The sequence below is a fragment of the Mchenga conophoros genome, linkage group LG3, assembly GCF_057382185.1.
Source record: "Mchenga conophoros isolate Kocher_MC1m ecotype Shallow Benthic linkage group LG3, M_conophoros_male_GT1.1, whole genome shotgun sequence".
Classification (NCBI taxonomy): domain Eukaryota; kingdom Metazoa; phylum Chordata; class Actinopteri; order Cichliformes; family Cichlidae; genus Mchenga; species Mchenga conophoros.
Window position 1 is genome coordinate 20,123,811 of NC_140528.1, and position 18,853 is coordinate 20,142,663.

General features: G+C 41.1%; 3 protein-coding genes across 4 annotated transcripts in view; 1 reads left to right on the forward strand and 2 right to left on the reverse strand.

Annotated features, from left to right (window-relative positions):
- The window catches only part of LOC146577602 (protein TANC1-like), a 136,423-nt gene that overhangs the window by 74,116 nt on the left and 43,454 nt on the right, over nt 1-18,853 (reverse strand). Inside the window, exon 8 of one of the 2 annotated variants that reach the window (XM_085268314.1) lies at nt 13,180-13,778. The exons of the other annotated variant lie outside the window; for it this stretch is intronic. Within the exon in view, the coding sequence (XP_085124440.1) occupies nt 13,725-13,778 (54 nt within the window). The 3' untranslated portion in view covers nt 13,180-13,724. Of the gene's footprint in view, nt 1-13,179; nt 13,779-18,853 lie in introns of those variants that run through there. 2 annotated transcript variants of the gene reach the window in all.
- On the reverse strand, nt 4,874-7,227 carry LOC146577605 (uncharacterized). Its single transcript, XM_085268338.1, has 6 exons — nt 7,192-7,227; nt 7,004-7,075; nt 6,785-6,903; nt 6,621-6,681; nt 6,413-6,507; nt 4,874-6,302 (listed from the first exon to the last, which is right to left on the reverse strand). The coding sequence occupies exons 1-6, from the start codon at nt 7,225-7,227 to the stop codon at nt 4,934-4,936; spliced, it is 1,752 nt and encodes a 583-aa protein (XP_085124464.1). The 3' UTR covers nt 4,874-4,933.
- On the forward strand, nt 13,919-17,169 carry LOC146577606 (OX-2 membrane glycoprotein-like). Its single transcript, XM_085269742.1, has 3 exons — nt 13,919-13,928; nt 16,431-16,769; nt 16,862-17,169. Exons 1-3 carry the CDS (start codon nt 13,919-13,921, stop codon nt 17,167-17,169), a joined length of 657 nt encoding a protein of 218 aa, XP_085125868.1.

An 18,853-nucleotide genomic window follows, 5' to 3' on the forward strand; every position in this document is an offset into this window, starting at 1 on the left:
CCCTAAACACAGAGGATGCTGGGACTTGTAGTTGTTTCCTTCCGGTGCGGTCTTCCTCTTTGTTTGTTTGTGTTTGTGTTCAAGATATTTCGATCATGTAAACATAGGGTTGCCAACTCCATGAGAAATAAATAAGGGACACCTCGTGGCCAGGGCCGGGCGACCCAGTTGTCTTCACCCTTCCCAGTGTGGTGAATTTTTTAGCTCTTTTTTTGTGTGTGAAATTATTTTTTAACCATTTGACTTGAATTTGATTTAAGCAGATGCATATTCTTTGTGACATGAACACATGAAAATCATTTAGCCATTTATTTTTAGCTCAAAATGACAACATTAACACAGTAAAACAGGTCTCTTTCTTAAACAGAAGCCTGTCATGCTTAACTCTTGAGAATATAAGTAAATCTTTCTTTAAAAGAACTCTGTCGTGCTTAATTTAAAATTATATAAATTAATAGAAAACAATAGAAAGAAAAATATTCTTGTAACAGTGCACATTTAGTGCATTTAGTGCAATTGGCTTCAGTTGAGGTATTATTTCAGCTTTTCTAAAGCTAATCAGCTGCTCCTGTTTGTAAACCCTCTTGTTCCCATGATTACGCATCATAACTCATCATCATTATTCATCTATGTATTACTTTTATGTATTAGTCATCTATTTGTTGTAATCATCTATCCTTGCAGTTGTTTATTACACAAAATAAATTATATTATCACACTTCTGGTCACATAGCGCTGATATTCACTGCACATGCCCATATTAACCTTAACCAGAGGGTTTAAAAAAAGAGACAGTGTTTACATACCATATCTGCTTCTGCCGTGGCCTGGTGGACAAAAAATTGGTTTAGGGTTCCCCGAGCTTTCACGTCCCTCATGTTCTTCATGTGCCCACCACTAGAAGCATGCCTATGGAAAAAGTGCGCCGGCACACAGTGCAGTGCGCTTTATATGTGTTATCGTGCACTTTTCCAGCCAGGTGTTTTCCTTTTCCCATTCCTCCCTGTACTTTTGCAGCCTTTTTTTTCTTTCTCTGAGGGGAACAAACATTGCTCGCTCGTGAGCGTGTCGCCACAGCCGCTCACACTGCTCACACGCAAACACGTAAACGTCGGTGAAAAAGACGGTGCAGCACGGTAGTGCAGCGTGTGATCTGGACACAAGCGATGGAGGCACAACTTGTAGAACTTTGGAAAGCTCATCCGAGCCTTTTCGATGTGGCATCACAAAATTATCACGACCACAACAACCGTGAAAATAGTTGGATTTACATTGCTGCTCAATCACAGCTGCCTGATCAATGTTTTTCATTAGCAATTTAGCAAAGTTGATGGTGGTGGTGTGTCTGTGTGAGAGAAAGACAGAGAGAGAGAGAGCGACAGATTTTCTGTTATAACCTTCATTATATGGAGGCACAGTGTGAGCACTCAGGTCGCATCAGAGCATCGGGCGGTATAGTGTGAGACCTGCATCGTGACCTACCAACTGCGAGCCAATCGTGCAGTTTGAAAATTGCAGTGTTTGCCCAGCTTTAGGTGTACTGTCGTCCAAGACTTGCAGCACAGTGTCGGCGTTTGTTTCCCTGTTGGCCAGGACTGGCCTGGGACAGAAAATCGGGCATTTTGACTAGAGACCGGCCCCCCAGGTATTAAAGCCATAAAGCCTTTGAATGAAAACAAACACTGTTGTGACAGTGATGTACAGTCTTGTTGGTATATGTATGATTTCTATACATTTTACATCAGATAAAAACTTTGGTTGTAAGATTCAGATAATTATTTAATAACAGTGAGACATTTTAAATGAGAATAAGAAAGAAAAATGGTAAAATGGTCTGTATTTGTAAAGCGCTTTACTTGGTCCTAAGGACCCCAAAGCGCTTTACACTATACACAATCATCCACCCATTCACACACACATTCATACACTAGAAAAGTATTTCTTTGTGCCCCCCTTTCCCTGTTAATGCCCTACCTGGCCCCCTGGCAACACTTTGCTAGACCCGCCTGTTGTGGAAGTTTTCCATTTAAATAAAGCCTGCAGACGAGCGGTGAGCGGTAGCTAACATTCTTTAATCAAAACACACAAAGAACAGACAACCAAGCTTGATGGAGAGCCTACATGACCACGGGGCAGGGTCAGCAGAGTCTCCCTGAGCCTAGCATGGCTCTCAGTTAAATACCTTCTCCAGGAACAAAAGGCAGTACACAGCTGTTTCACACCTTAACACTAGAATTACTGAGCCTTTTTTTTCCCTGGTGCGAGTCCCTACTACTAGATTTACTAGCCCTGCGCAAATTTGCGTAAATTCCACTGGCACTGCGTTGTCTTTACAGTCCCTGGCACAGCAGCTGCAGCAGCTTCAGCAGGCTGCGTCTGTGCTAATATTTCCTTGTGCTACATGAATCGGCAACAAAGTTCCTGAGCTAGAAGACTCAGAAACAATCTTCTTTTGCCTGTCCACCCTGTACATGCCTTGTACAAAATGTAGGCATTCACCGCTAACAGGTCCAGCATATTGTAGAAAACCGCTACTGACCACCTGCATGTTGCTGCTCTTATGGAATACATCCGCACAAGTTGAGTAAGTTCACGCCAGACTTTATTCACCGTGCCCCATAACGGCGTTTTGCGCTGCAGCAGTCTGTGCGACAGTGACAGTGAAGTAAAGAAATTGTCTGTTGTGACGTTTCTCCCATCATCCAAAAACGGCTCCATCAGTTTCATGACCACGTTCTTGATCCCAAATTTGTCTGGCTTGGCTGCGATACACTGTGTGAATGGACAACGAACCTTGGTAGGGAACAGCTGTTCATCTATGGTCATGTGTTCTCCTGGAGTGAAACTCTTAGCACAGTTCTTGTTGAAGCGTGTCCAGATGTCGGAGATCGCCGCAAATTTATCTGTTTTCACCCGTTCTGCCCGCGTGTCCCTGTCATCAAATCGAAGGTGTTGCATAATTGAAATGAATCTATCTCGGGGCATTGTCTCTTTGATTACTGGCACCAGAAATCTTTCTGACCAGCAATCCACAATGGCACCAACAGGACACATGATTGCTCTTACAAACAGGATTGAAATGAATGCCATCAGTTCATGAACTGACAAATTCCAGTCCGGCTCTATTCTGTGGGCTTGATGGACCGTACACTCCCTGATGGTCTGCAGCATTCCCACGTCTAACAGGCAAAGGAAGCTTTGGAGCACACTTGTAATCTTGCGCTGTCGGAAGATAAACAAATAGAGAATGGTAAATTTACATGAACCTCACTCTAAATGGGTTTATATAAATATCATATCTACTATGGCAGTGACAAACCTTAGCAGACTCTGTGGGTCCAGCTTGCGCAGTGAAGCATGAACGATTTGCTACTGCACTGGGCATTGCAATGTCCTCCTCTACAGTGCCGTCTTTTGCCGTGTGGCTCTGGCTGGGCTTCCCAGTACCACGGGGCCTCTTCTGTGGAGGCATGTTGGGTTCTTGTTCCGTCTCCTTTTCAGATTCTTCTGAGGAGGTATCAGTGGCCTGCTGGACAAATGAAACCTCTCCTCCATCAGAATCTGCTTCGTCCATTTTCTGAAGCAAAGCCAAAGCCTGTTGCGCGGAGAGGTTCTTCCTGCGTGGCAGTGATACGGAGGCCATCCTGATGTGCGTTCTCAGAAATGCGAACAAGAAATTATTCTCCCGTCTGGGTCGGTCTGCTTTTATGCACAGCACTGTGCTGTAGTCAAGCAATGCCACTCCCTCACATACACAGTCACAATGGAACAATGGAAGATCTGTGCTGAGAGTCAAGGAAGGTGTGAATGTGTGTCTTTTATATTTGCAGGTCAGTCAATGTGTGGGATATTTTGTATAGATACGGCAGGCATTTCTGAAAGTCGTAACACAGAGGTTTGGCCTGACTTGGATCTGAGCAACTCTGAGTGAGCAAATGCAAATGTGCCAGGCCTCAAGGATAATGGGTGGTTTGCACAACAAAAGCTGGAGGAGAAATGAGCTGACGACCTGTGAAAATCTCAGCAGGGGTGATTAACACCTCGGGACTTGCACCAGAAAATAAAAAAGCCAGTAATTCTAGGGGGTGTTGGGTTTAGGGAAGTTACGCAAATTTGTGCAGGTTTAGTAAATCTAGTGATAAATACGTGGTAGAAATCCCAAAAGGGTGATTCTGTTCACCTGGACGTAGCATTTTCAATGGGAGAAACGCCTCCTGAACTGAATTGTCTCAGTTGATGGCCATGCGGTTGGCCTCCTGAACTGTTTCTTTGTACTGTTTTTCCTCCTCTTCTGAGTTTTCCTTCCTGGAGCTCCAGCACCCACCCAGGTTTGGTGGAAATGTTCTAATTTTAAGAGTTTCATTGCAAAAGAATAAACTGCTGATGTCCGCAGAAGTTTTTAACTTTGGTTGAAAGGACAAACTATGAAAAATAATAGACCTTTGAGGATTTGAGCATATGGCAAACATTATGCAAAGTTCCTCTTAATTGTAAAACACAAATCTGAGGATGTTGGAAGTCATGTGTGGTTCTCATCAGCTTTGTGGCATGTAGATGCTCCTTTTATTAATATTCCTAAGTCTGGAAGAATACTCATAAACACTGAGGTCCTGCTATGTGCCAATGTGTATTTGGGCCATTACTAAACAAAGATGTGAAGCAATGTTAATAATTGTTGGTAACTTTTTTTTCATTTCCAGGTTTCAGTTACTGCTGTTGATATGTTAAGAGTAAGAATAAGTTCAGATTCTCTTAAAGATAACAACACTAATATGTTAACAATTGTTCGACTTGTGGAGGTATTTTGAGAACCCTTATAAACATCTGAAGGAAAAATATTCTTTAATCATAGATGCAGACTCATGGAAAAAATATTGATTAATCATTTTATTTGATTTTGTAGAGTTAGAACAAACAGATTGGATTCTCAAAATCAGTCAGTTTCTTGGGGTCTGAAGCAACAACAGAACAGGGCTCTGAATTTTTGGCAGAAGCCCTTTTTTTTCTTCTTTTTCTCCTTTTTCTCCTTGATTTTAATGTTGTCAGACTTCTCTGAATTATTAGTAAAAGAGACAACTGGCTCAGACATGGATAGACATACAGAAGGGAGTTCCTCACTAGGAAGATCATCAGACGTTGCCAGACTTTCAGAAGCAGGCTCTTTAGTAGGAAGAACATCAGCCTTTGATGAACTTTCAATGAGAGGTTCTTTAGTAGGATGAACATCTGGAACATCTGACTTTGGCAGACTTCCACGAGCGGGTTCTCCAGTGGGAAGAATATCAGCCATTGTTGAACTTTCAAAAAGAGGTTCGGAAGTAGGAAGAACATCTGACTTCAGAACACTTTCCCAAGCAGGTTCTTGAGGTTCTTTAGGAGGAACAACATCTGGCTTCAGCAGATTTTTACAAGCAGGCTCTTTAGTCGGAAGAACATCAGCCTTTGTTGAACTTTCAAAAGGAGGTTCGGAAGTAAGAAGAACATCTGACTTTAGAACACGTTCAGGAGCAGGTTCGTGTGGTTCTTTAGTAGGAAGAACACCTGACTTCAGAACACTTTCACAAGCAGGTTCTTGTGGTTCTTTAGTAGGGAGAATATCTGACTTCAGAACACGTTCACGATCAGGTCCTTTTGGTTCTTTAGTAGGAACAACATCTGACTTCAGCAGATTTTCATGAGCAGATTCTTTAGCTGGAAGAACATCAGCCTTTGTTGAACTTTTGGAAGGAGGTTCGTGAGTGGAAAAAATATCAGCAATTCGTGAACTTTCAACTGGAGGTTGGGAAGTGGGAAGAACATCTGACTTCAGCAGACCTTCAGGATGAGGTTCTTTAGTTGGAAGAACATCAGACACTACTGGACTTTCACAAGGGGGCTGGAAGATCTGGCATATGCTCGTCTTTGCTACATCAGAAATTGCCCTGAGTAGTCCTGGTGCAAAGTTTGCAATGTGGCTCAGCAGAATCTTTTCTGAATATTTCTCTCTGACTTCAGACAGGATACTTTGCACCATGTCATCTCTGATGGACCTTGAGAAGATGGCCTGGTTTTCCGTTGTTAGGAGAGATTTGGACACTCGATCCAAAGTGGCCTTTGTCACACTGGTGGAGAGGATGCTCAATTTTTGGGAGGACATGTTCAGTAGGGGGTAAGAAGGAAGCTTCCAGAAGCCATGCAGGACACGGGGAACCACCTCTATCACCACGTCTGTTGCAGTGAACAGTTTGGAGGTTTGTGCGTCCTGCTGCCTCTCTTTAAGGAGGTCAATGTACTTCCTGACATTGCTGAGGAGCTTAGGTGTTCTGCAGAATAAAGTTATAAGAATGATCTTTTACACCTATTTAAAAAAATAACAGAAATTTTGAAATACTGTAGCTGGACTGTTAATGATTTTATGTCAGAGGTGACTCACTGAAATTTAGGAGGTATGGCCTCTGGAAATTCCAGCAGCATCCGGGCTTGAAACTCGATGTCCCTCATTTTATTTATTGTGTTCACTGCCCACACCTGAAACAGAAAGCATGTTTACATTGCAGTTTTGTTGAGAGGTTATGTGATTGTAGTAAAAAAAAAAAAAGATCTCCAAATGACTAAAACTCTTGTGAGTTTTCTAGTCTTACCAGTTTCAGAAGAGGTTTGGCTTCTGTTTCTTCCAAACCCTCCAATTCAAACTCCCAAAGTCTTCAAAAGAAAACAAAAGAGAGGTTTTCTCTCAGCATTTACACTTCAGCACAAACAGTTTCAGGTGTGAGGTGGATGGTCTGTAGGTGTCACAGTAACTCACTGCTCTCTGACTGTCTCTTTGCTCCTCTCCACCAAAAGATCTCCCATATCTTCTGCAGTGAGGCTTGATGGTATTTGGTTTTCCTTCTGAAGTCTGAGGAATTCCATCATCATTGCAATCTAAAAATAAAAGGAGACATTTAATCAGCATCAGTCCCAGGTCTTCAGAAATCACCTGACATTTTATCTCAGTTTTGTTTTGGATGGATCTGGGTCTTACCTGAGCCCTGTAACCTGGTAGATACCAGCAGATCTCCACAGCTGTGTTATATATGGGTGTGTTGAACAGCACCTGTCAAAGAAATAAGAAATTACTCATTGTAACTTAAATTGATTCTCAGTTTGTCAGCTTTTTAAAACTACATCAAATTCTTCAAAAATGCAGTAAAAACAAAAAGTGTCACATACCCTGATGGGTTTGTAGATCCCTTTACTGGCTTCCATTAAAACGCTGCTGTTCTATCGCAGTTGGGGAAGAGAAACTTTCCAAAACTCTTCAAAACTTGTGTAAGATCAAATGTAGATATGAAAATACTCCTGACTTGATGGTTTTTCTTGCACAGATGAGCTCTTTTTCAAGTCTGATGCAGATTTAAAAATACACAATTCTAAAACAGTCACCATGGAAACATTTGATCCCTGCTTTATGTCATTAAATTAAAAGAAAACACTCTATTTTACACCACATTACACTATATGTTGTTCATTATATAAGTAAATAAGGGTAGGCTACAGCCGTCCTTAGGTCACTCCTGTGAAAAGATGCATACAAACTGGTGAATCAGAAAAGAAAGAAAGCCAACCTGCAGCATTATGTCCTTTTATGTTATTTCAATTCACTTCAGTTTTATTGATACAGCACCAAATCACAACAACAGTCGGCTCAAGGTGCTTTACTTTGTAAGGTAGACTCTAAAATAATATACACAAGGAGAAAAACCCAACAATCATATGACCCCCTATGAGCAAGCACATTGGCGACAGTGGAAAAAAACTCCCTTTTAACAGGGAGGAAGCGCCGGCAGTAACAGGCTCAGTGAGGGGCGGCCATCTGCCAGGAGTGGTTGGGGTGAGAGAACGAAGATGGGACAAGAGGCATGCTGTGGAAGAGAGACAGAGATTAATAACAAGTGTGATTCAATGCAGAGAGGTCTATTAACACATAGTGAGGGAGAAAGTCTCTGTCTGCTTTTCCTAATGCTGAGGTGAGGAGGACTATTAGCCAATATAAAGGCGACACTGGCGACCCGAGTGTGGAAACAAATGGTTTGCACAAGAAGCGGTCACTGAGCGATCAAAGCTTATTTACCACACATAAAAAATCAAGGCAGAGTAGAAGCGGGTGGATCGATTTTTAATGAATTTTAAAATTATGTTTGTTTTTCTTATTCTTGAAAAAAAGATCATTTAACCTCGCATTTGTTTCCCTTTTTATACACTACTACTTGTGTTTTTTTCTTATTTATGTCTATATTGTTTAGTTAAACAGATGACAGTTTTCCCCTTTTTACTACTTTTTGAACTCTATGCTGATGTTTAAAGATTTTATTATTACTAAATAATGTTTTTAGCAATTAGGTGAAAATAAATACCAGATGAAACGATATTCTCTTCTGTTATCTTTTATTATTTGTTACTTGAATCAGTATCCGCGCTGCACACAATCAAAGTTATTTTCAAAACATGCAGAAACAGGTCTTATTTTGTTAACAAAATGACAAACCATTGCATCGTTACAAACAAGGTTATCACTGTACATATTAATTAGTCTTGAATAAGACGCTCCTTTTTGGACATGATATAGAAAAAGCACACAGTGTTGTCCGCAGGTTACCGAAAAGTCCTTCTGAACCTGTCTCCCAGAATACAATATCCGAGCGGTGTTTTTAAAAGAAAAACTTTTATCTCGGGTGAAAACTTATCAGGTGAGTTACCGAAGCTGTCAAAAAAGTGCCCTTGCTTGTCTTTTGTGATATTGAACGCCAACCAGTGCTTCCCAGGTAAGTCTGATGGATCTGTATTCACAATGCCCATGCATGGATATCTGATGGGCTTTGTTGGCAGCTGGTCACATGCTAAGACGCCTAGAAGATGAGCCCTGTTACTAATCCTTTTAACAATGCTGGTTAGTTCTATTGTATTCATTTTGAATGTTTAGTAGTCGTCCAGCAGCACTTGTCTCATATTAGATATTTGGATGACTGAATCAAATACAGAGTAACACACCAGGTTCATTGTTCGGGGTAGCGGATTTCTGAAACGGGTTTCCAGCCTCACGCTCCCTGTTTTAACTAATGATACGTTCCCTGAATGTCCTTCATCAGTTTTAAAATTAAATGGATTACGTGTAAAAGAACCAGGATAAGCTTCGTTATCCACGAAGGCGATGATGACAAATTTAGGCAACCTGCCCATAAATAAATTAGTTGATATTCTTGCCCCAGCAGGTGTGGAGAAGGTCTTTAAAGAAACTCTGCCTACAGCATATTTTGCATTTGCATGATGCAGCGCCTTGCCGTGTGCCAGCCTGACACTTGGTGAGACACTGATTCTTTTCACAAATAAGCTGGCAGAGACGATTTTAACTTTATACGCGGTGTTAGCTCCAGTCATGAGAGCAAATTCGTCTTTAGAGCGCACAAATTTCAGCGACAGATCGATTCCATTAAGTAATAATTTTTCTTGAAAAAACAGGTCTGCGTGTACTGGAGCAATCAATTCAACAATACTGCTATTCGCTGTATAAGTACCTCTGGTCACCAGACCCTGGCTCTCCCCTTCTATACATGTATCATTCATGTGCGAGGCTGTGTCTGTACAGAATAAAGCGCTGCTGAACTGTGTGTCTAAAGTCTGCTTATTATAATTGATAAGACATTCTATTATGCCTCTGTATGGATACGTGTTGGATGATTGGCTAATCAAGCGATCCCCCAAATTTACATCTACCTGACTAAATAAGGTGCAACCTGGATAATTAACAAGTCCCACGTTTGTGTCACGGGGTGGAGAGGGACAAGTTACCTAAGATATTTTTATTGTGCATGTTTGGTTTTGTTTTTACTTTCTTTAATATTTTAATATTGTATAGTGTTCTATTCTTGGTTTTATTGCATGTTTTATGGTATTCATCGGTGACTTGTCCTGGAAAGTCTCCGCCCCTCCTTGATTATGAACCCGACACACCTGTGAGGTCCCGGGGGCCAATAAGAGTGATGGGAGACGAGAGAGAGGAGATTGATGGTGGAGTGAGGACTGAGAGAGTGAACGGTATCAGGCGGTGGCGGTGCCACAAGCCCAGACGGGCTGGTGCCGGTTGGTGTGCCACAGGAAAGCGGTGGCAACCGGAACAGAAACATCGATAGGGCGGCGAGACGCCGCCGGGTTTTCCCTTCTTCTAAGGCGGCTAGAGTTGGCTAATGCAGGCACCAGCGCGCAGAGGCACCAGCGCGCAGAGAGCACCAGCGGAAGCCACGAGACGGCTGTGCCGATTTCCAGTTTTAAAGAAGCGGCGGGCGGAGTTGAGAGCTCTGCCCACCCGGGCATATCGGGGCGTGAGTGCGAGAGGGAGGCGAGGACTCCGCTGGTTCCTTTGGTTATACCACCTGCTGGATTTCTTAGCTCCCTGGGACTTTTAGGTCGTGGCGCAGGCCACAGGACTTTTAATGTTATGCTTTATTGATTTTTACTGTGTTACCCCTTGGCCAAGGTTGTTTTAATTCATTTTACATTTTTAACTATTTAAATATAATAAATTATATTTTTAATCTTACAGTTTAAATTGTGTGCTTTCCCTTGGCGGCTCCACTGCTCTGCCCGTTTTGAGGAAGGTTTCCTTCCTTTAAAAAAAAAAAAAAAAAACACAAAACACTGTGGAAATAAAATCAGCCTTTCCGCTCCGTTACATAATCATCCCTGCCTAAGTTTGTGCCGTCAGCATCTGTGATTCTTACTCGTGTGTAGATATAGGAATCGTTTAGATCCAGGTAATCCTCTCCGGACGATGAGATTTAAACTCGATTGGACCTCCGTCTGTGATTGCAGAAACTGGTGGAATTTCAATAAAGGTCGTTTTCTCTATGGACGTTTGTGTGTATGGGACAGTAAAAAGATCGAGCTCTGTTTTTAGACATTCTCTGATTGGTTGTGTAACAGAGCCATTTAGAAGATGTCACATGCTGTAGTTTTTGAACGACTGGTTCTGGGTCTTTTCACTCCGCGTGGTTGTCTCCGTTTGGTGGCTTTCCTGGCAGGTTTTGTCGTTTTACGCTTTTTATGCGGCGGTGTATCACGCATGCGTGCAGTGGGAGGGGTCTTAGAAGGTTTGGGTGTATACACATACAAGCTGTTGCCATCCTGTTTAGTAGATGTTGGCTTGGTTATGTTGGATATCACATCAGACACTATGCCTGATGCTGCTGTTTTTAGGTGGGGTTTGACTATGCTGACTCCTTTTTTAAACAACGGTACAGCAATTCTAAACAGGCTGCGGAACAAACCTCCCAGACCTGCGCCACATTGCGTGCTGGTCCCAATATAACCATTCAATTCTCCACCAGCCTGATTTAAATAATATCTTACAGATTTTGCTTCATCTGTGTTGTAGACAGACATCCTTATTTTTTAAAAATGGTGTCTTATGGGTCGGAAGTGGAGCTTGACAAACACCTTCCCGTATAAAAAGGGTATGTGTTGATTTTGGTCGTCTTTCAAATCAATTTCTATGTCATCGATTAAGGATTTCGAGACCGGTGTGTAGTGTGGGCTGTCAAATTGAAGAATGGCTCCCCGACGGTCATCGTCTGTTATATTTATTGCTCTTAATAGCCGCGCATGGGCGTCACCCACAAGCTGGTAATCAACGATATCTGCATAAATAAAAATGTTCTATTTTCCGCCGTATACGTCTGCAGGATGTGGTGCGTATGTGTTTTTATAAAGAAGTACAAACGGGTCTTCTGATTTGAATCCTAAGATTTCTGCCAGTCTCCCTCTAAATGTGAGAACTGTGCCCCTAGGGCCCATAACACTAACATAGTTACTAACTTCACTGTATTGTGTTTTAATGTCGGTGTTATGTTTTAATGTTTTATTATCTGCGCCACGGATGCATAATGCCCCACAGACAGCTCAATCACGGTTATGGACAATGCTCCATTTGTGACTGGATCATAAATTTCCACTCGCGAATCTGATTGTGGAAAAGACAACCATAGTCTTGGGTATTGAAATTCTATAACACCGACCTCATACGGTTCATTTAAAACAATAGGTGTTATAACCTCAGGATAAAAATGCTCGGAAACTCAAGTGCCAAGTGCCTCTTTTTTTCTGCCAAGTATTTTCTCTATTTTAAACCTTTTGTTTTTGTCAATAGTCACCTGCTGTATCTCAGGTTCATAAAATACACCTTTCACTGCAGCTCCTGTGAGATCCTCTAGTTTGTATACGGGAGGGTCTCTTCCTAAACGCTCCTTTATGGTAAAGTACTCGTCTGTGTAGGTCTGATGGTAACCCTTTCAGAATATGCCTCGTAGTTTAGATATTCTCTCTGTATCGCCCACATTAAATTTAAAAGTCACCGGTTTTTGGGGTTTCATTTTGTACAGGGTGTTAAAGACTGCTTTCTCATTATCTTTGCACACCTCGGTGGGGTCATTTTGATAGAGCTGTGATAAGACAGGTTATAGGACTGTACAAGATCTTGGATCACATTAACATATCTTGGCGAGTTAACTGATGTTAAGTATTTCCACATTTTCCCCTTTAAGGTGCGGTTAAAACGCTCTACCACACATGATTTCATTTCACTAAAGGTTGAAAAATGTGTGATGTTATGCTGCTCCATTAGTTTTTTAAATGTTTATTATAAAATTCCTTCCCTAAATCTGTTTGGAGTTTTTCAGGCACACGGCCCTCTCTCAGAATATCACCAAAAGCCTCAGCAACAGCCTGTCCTGTCTTGGTTTCAAGGCACCTAACCCATGCATACTTAGAAAACACATCTATGCATGTCAATAAGTACCTAACATTATCATCATCCGCAGAATATTCACGCATGTCAACCAAATCAGCTTGAAACTGTTTGTCAGTCCCGTTAACCAAAACTCTATTTCTGTATCCTTGCATTTCTGTATCCTTGCATTTCTGTGTCCTCTATCCTTGCAGGTTTATGAAGAGTATATGTGTCATCTCCTTTTAAAAACGCTCCACGTCAGGTAATGACGGCTTTAAGCCTGTTGCCTCACTGACAGCGATACGGAGCTTCTTTACACTTCCTAAACCCCCTGGGTGTGCAGGGTTGGGATATATTTTTCTCAGCGTGTTTTCCATAATCACTTTGACCAAACACAAATACAAATGACCAGAAAAAAGTGTTAGCATACGTTTTTATTTCATTTTCTGTGTAGTGCACAGTAAGGTTTTTATAACAGATGTGCATTAAATCTTGTGTCTCCCAGACCAGTAGTTTCCAATCATGTGGAGCAGCGCTGATTTAACTCCGCGGGTGTGATGATTGGTATTTAGCAGGTATCCGACATTCTCATCAGTGGTGCAAACAATGTGCGGCACTGATCTCAGTTCACACAGAAGACGCTCTGCAGTGCTGATGATTTGTGCTTCAGCCTCACTGACACTGTATGAGCAAACAAACAGACGGATGGCCGGGATGAATCGGGGCGTCCGGAGCTTTTCCATCACCTCATCATAGCAGGTCTCGAAGAAAAACACAGGCAGCTCAAACAGGCAACTGTGTTGTAACTGGCTGGGGTGACCGGATTGGCATCCATAACATATCTCCTGCACATACTCATTCAGTGCCATCGACAGCAGGTGGAAGGTTGCGAGTTTAATGTTGAGTTCCGTTTCCTCAGACGGGTGTGATCCTGCAGAGTCCTGTGAGCATCCTGGAGAGGGGGGCGGAGTCGGTGGGGTCTGGATTAGCAGTGCTGGAGGGGGAGACTCTGAGCGGTCCACAATATGGCAGATGTTGTCTGTAAAAGAAATCCACGCATTGCATTTTTTTAAAAATATCGGGTTTAATGCCAACGTCTCTCACACAGAGACAACCTACCTTTTGTTTTGTTTTTTTGTTTTTCTGTCCTCAAGGTTTTTGATGATTTTTGGCCTGAACATGGCAGAAGGTAAACCAATCTTCGGGCCATGAGCGAGCTGATCATATACAAGACGCTTCCTAATATTCTCATAAGAAGAGTTGACCTTGTCTCTCTTGATAGTCTTATCGACCTCATTAAACACCCGCTGCAGTGCTCTCCAGTCTGACCACTGAATAAAAAACAAATCCTTAAACCATGATAAACGTTCTTCAAGGGTGAGGGGGTATGGGTTCAACCTCCAGCTTTCAAGGCCCCAGAGTGAAACCTCTGTAACGTTGAGGTTTCACCCGGTGCAATTGTGGCTCTTGTAACTGTTGTGATATTTTGATACCATGGTAGCATTTACAGGATATTGTTTTATAGTGATATTATACAGGAAAACTGTTACTCAATAAGGCCCATTTACTAGTTGTTTTTCTCTTTCTCTGTAACCTAAGAATTAATGTGTAAGAATCACAGGTTGGTACCTCAAGGTTGAAAACACCACAGAGATCACTTCCTTACTCCCATCTTCCCTTCCTTATCTCTTAGAAAGGAGCTTGTTAAAGGCCAGGTGGTTCGTTTCAGAATTCACTAATGAAAGAACTCTGTATTCTGTGTCTAGGAGTGTATTTTGCTGGGATGATCATAAATTGTAGCTGAACTGATAAACTATACAAAGGATACTTCTTTGCTCACAAGGCAGGAAGACGTTCCCTTATTTGGTCTGTACCGGTTTGAACTGAGAATCTGTTGACAGACGAACCTTTTTCCTCTATATATACTGTTGTCTGATGAATAAACCTTTGAGTTGGTTTTGGGAAAGCAACCCGTACAGTCTCTGTGTCGTTTTGTTCTCCCAGCTGCTCCCGACGTCGTAACTAACACGCTGAATGGCATATTTGACTGTTACTTGAGAATATTTCTTTGAGTTCTATAGGTTATGGACAATCTCTGCTGATAGGTGCTCACGCCTCGAAGGAAACCCGATCCACAGACGGAGATTTCTTTCAGTAACCATAAATGGTAAGCTGCTCTTTTGTCACACACTACATACACAATATATGTGTTTTAGTGCAAATTGTACATTGCTACATTGTTTTGAATTACCCTCGGCCCGCAGTATATGTGGGCACCTGTCAAAGGTCATTTGGATTTACCAGACTGCTTTGAAAACAACATGAAACAAATGAATGTCTTTGTTGAGCCATGACTGGATTTATCCTAATCCTTCCTAAAGGCCGTTATAACCTTGCACTGCCAGTGGTGAGCTGCACCAGCTGTGACCTAATGTGGTCCCCCTCAGTTAAGGACTTCCAGGGTGGTGGATATTGGCCTGGCACCTTAAATTTATGCACCCTGTTTTCAATGGATGTCTTTCAGTCTTTCTATGACATTAAGGTCATAAGTAGTTTACTGACAATTATTTAACATTTGAAATGAAAAGATCCGTCAGTCCATTCACATATATACTGTTCAGAGAAGGCATGTAGTTTAGAGCAAAGTGTAGTAGTGTGAAGTGGCTAAACACACTCACCAATTGTTCTAAAATAAACAATTTATCAAAACATTAACAGTCTTTCACACATACATACGGTTTATACACTATTTTAAAAAGAAGGGGTTGAAGACCTGATTGATTACAAAAAGTCTATTAAAATGTTCTGGGTAACCACAGAAATCTTAGTCAGTTATGTCTGAGAGAGAATGTTTATGACAGAAGTAATGCCAAAATCTCAACAAACCAAAGTTACATACATGCTAAAGAGAAAGATCAAACTGTGCTGAAATTAGGAAGTGGGCAATATAGGGCTTCCCCAGTGAAATAACTGATCTGAAATAATTGAGGCACAAATTAATAAATGACATACTAGTAATCCACAGAAGGGGAGGCCTCTGGGAAAATGTAGAAAATCAATGGGAATTTCTACAGTAGCACGAGTTACCAGTCAATACCAGTCCTGGTATTGGTTATGTTGAAGTGATGGGTTTTATAATTCATTTTTGGTCCACTGAAGGGATTGTTTTGTAACCCCAATATTGATATTTTGTAAATAAAAAATATGACCTCAATTAAACCTTTAAATTCCCTGCACTTGTCATAGATATCTACATGATGTCCAACAAATATACATCAAGTCCAAGGTTCTAATGTTGAACGCCATATTGATGTCCAGCTTAAATCATGGTTGGACCTCCAAATTGTTGGAAAAGTTCAAATGCAGTACAGACCTCCAGAATTGGTCATGGACCAACAGAACCAATATAGACACGATCTGTACATCTATCTGACTTTCTTTGTTTAGTTGGTAGCTAACTGAATTGTCTTACTTTTTTTTTATAGATGAAAGAAAATGTCCCTGAAACATACAGTATGAAACAATGAGTGTCAGGTTTATATTTATAGTCTACATCACATTTAAGTGGTACCCATATGTCAATTTGTTTGAGCCTAAAACACAGACTACTCCATGACCCGAATTATTGTTTAATCCTTCCCATCAATACCTCTCAGTTCCACATCTCTAACTCATGTTATTCTCCATGCAGCTCTAACAGCAGTGGTCCAAACACAGCAGACTGTGCTGGCAGCAGTGGGAGAAGATGCTGAATTCAGCTGTCAGCTCTTGGACACTAAAGACGTCCTTCAGGTCACATGGCAGAAAATCTCACGTGATGTGGAGACAAATGTTGCCACCTACAGCAAGTACTATGGTCAGAGAGTGAATGATGGCTTTAACGATAAACTCAAGTTTAAATACACTGGACTACAGAACTGCTCCATAGTCATCAGGAATGTGACGGAGCAGGATGAAGGATGCTATCACTGTCTGTTTAACACTTATCCTGAAGGCTCCTTCACTGGTAGAACCTGCTTCCAAGTCTATGGTAAGAACTTTTGCATTAATGTGTTTAAATGTGCTAGAAACTGATTTCCTTTCAACAACATATTCCTTGCAATATCTCCTGATCCTTCACAGAGCTGCATGAACCTGTTGTTGATGTCAGAGAGTCAAACTCTGCTGAAGAGTGGGTTGTTTCCTGTTCAGCCACTGGTCGACCTGCTCCCACTGTAACACTCTCACAACAACACCTCAGCTTCTCACAGTACAACACTGTCAGTGTGTCCAACACCAACGCTACATTCACTGTCACCACTACAGCTGTGCTCTCAGGTTCACGTAAACACAGCACACAGGTGGGATGTGCAGCACGAGTGCTCTCTGCTCCTCACAGAGAGGTGATGGAGACGATTCCTGAGGTCCAGCAGACGTCAGATTATCAGTGATGGTGAGAAACTGAGATGCAATAACAATGCATTGTGCTAGTATGCATTTTCTCTTTGATCAATAATTGATGTATTCATTTTGATCAGTGTCACATTTTTCCTGCTTTTTCAAGTTTCCTCCTGGATCATTGTATTAGCTGCAGTATTGGTGATGATGGTCTTTGTCAGTGTTGCTGCTCTGCAGTAGGCTACTCTTTAAAGAAAAAGACCAGATAACTTTCATTTTTCATTTCTTGTCATTTTTTTCTACACCAAAATCTATCCAATAATATCTGCATAACATTTTCTACTTGTGATTTAGTTATTAATTCTTTGCTTCATGATTCAATCGGTCTTTGTCTAGTATTAAATTTTATGTCTCCCATTTAATCCCACTGGCTTTAAAGTGTTTCACCAGATTTTTACGAAGTATTTCCAGTCTTTTGTTGTCTCTGTCCCAAATGTTCTGAAATGTGTTGCATGTATTAAAAGAAGTTTGACCAAAAAATGTACTATGTACTTACAAACTTACATTTATGAAAGCTGAACAAACATTGATGTACTTGACTTTTGTAACAGTGAAAAGGCGATCTGTTTTTATTGATAAATATATATGTTTGCATTACTGTTATTTAGATTGCCATGTTAGAACGTAGCAAACAACATTGTTTGTTCCTCTATGATTTCTTTATTTTTACAAATCTAAATGTTTTTGGTCAAAAGATTAATAATTTCATATTGAGGTCAGATGGTCAGCAGTTTTGATGTTTTTGCAGAGATTTTATTTTTTGCAAAATAGCACAAGTAAACATTAAAAGTAGTTCCTAAATCAAGGCATTTATTATTAAGGCGGCCATTATTATGGCCCTGTGTGGAAAAAGTGATTGCCCCCTAAACCTAATAACTGGTTGGGCCACCCTGAGTAGAAACATCTGCAATAAAGCGTTTGGGATAACTGGCAATGAGTCCTTTACGAGGTGGTGGAAGAATTTCTGCCCACTCATCTTTGCAAAATTGTTGTAATTCAGCCACACTGGAGGGTTTTTGAGTATGAACCACCTTTCCAAGGTCACAGCACCTCAATCAGATTCACGTATGAACTTTGGCTAAGCCATTCCAAAGTCTTTCTTTTGTTTTACTTAAGCTGCTTAGAGGTGGACTTGTTGGTGTGCTTTGGATCAAGTGCACTTCAGCTTGTGGTCGTGAACAGATGGCCAGACATTCTCCTTCAGGATCCCAGAAACTGGATTCTGTTCATCTTGACGTTGCATCTCCAGACTGAGAGATCTCAATTACTTTGTTTCTTATTTGCTTCTGAATTTCCTTGGATTGCGCCATGATGTGTAGTTTTTGAGGATCTTTTGGTCTACTCTACTTTGTCAGACAGGTCCTGTTTAAGTGATTGATTCAGCACAGGTTTGGCAGTAATCGGGCCTGGCTATGACTATGGAAAAATTTTATATTTTCTATTGATAAATGCAAATATTTTATGTCTGTTATGTGCATTGCCGTGTGGAGAATATAAGGAAAACAATTGTGTGGTTTACATTGTTTCTTCCTCTTAGATTTCTTGATTTTTTTTTTAAATTGCAATAACTTTATGTTAATTTCAGTGCACTTTCACATTTCTTTAAATTCAAACTACAGTCCTGTGAATAACTAGAAACACTTCTAGCAGCACAAATGTGAGCTAATTGTTTTCTGC

Coding starts and splice junctions, on each gene's coding strand:
- LOC146577605 (XM_085268338.1), bottom strand. CDS start 7,227: ATGGAAGCCAGTAAAGGGATCTACAAACCCATCAGG. Junction 7,076..7,191: donor GGATCTACAAACCCATCAGG/GTATGTGACACT, acceptor TTTCTTTGACAG/GTGCTGTTCAACACACCCAT. Junction 6,682..6,784: donor AAAGAGACAGTCAGAGAGCA/GTGAGTTACTGT, acceptor TTTCTTTTGAAG/ACTTTGGGAGTTTGAATTGG.
- LOC146577606 (XM_085269742.1), top strand. Junction 16,770..16,861: donor AACCTGCTTCCAAGTCTATG/GTAAGAACTTTT, acceptor GATCCTTCACAG/AGCTGCATGAACCTGTTGTT.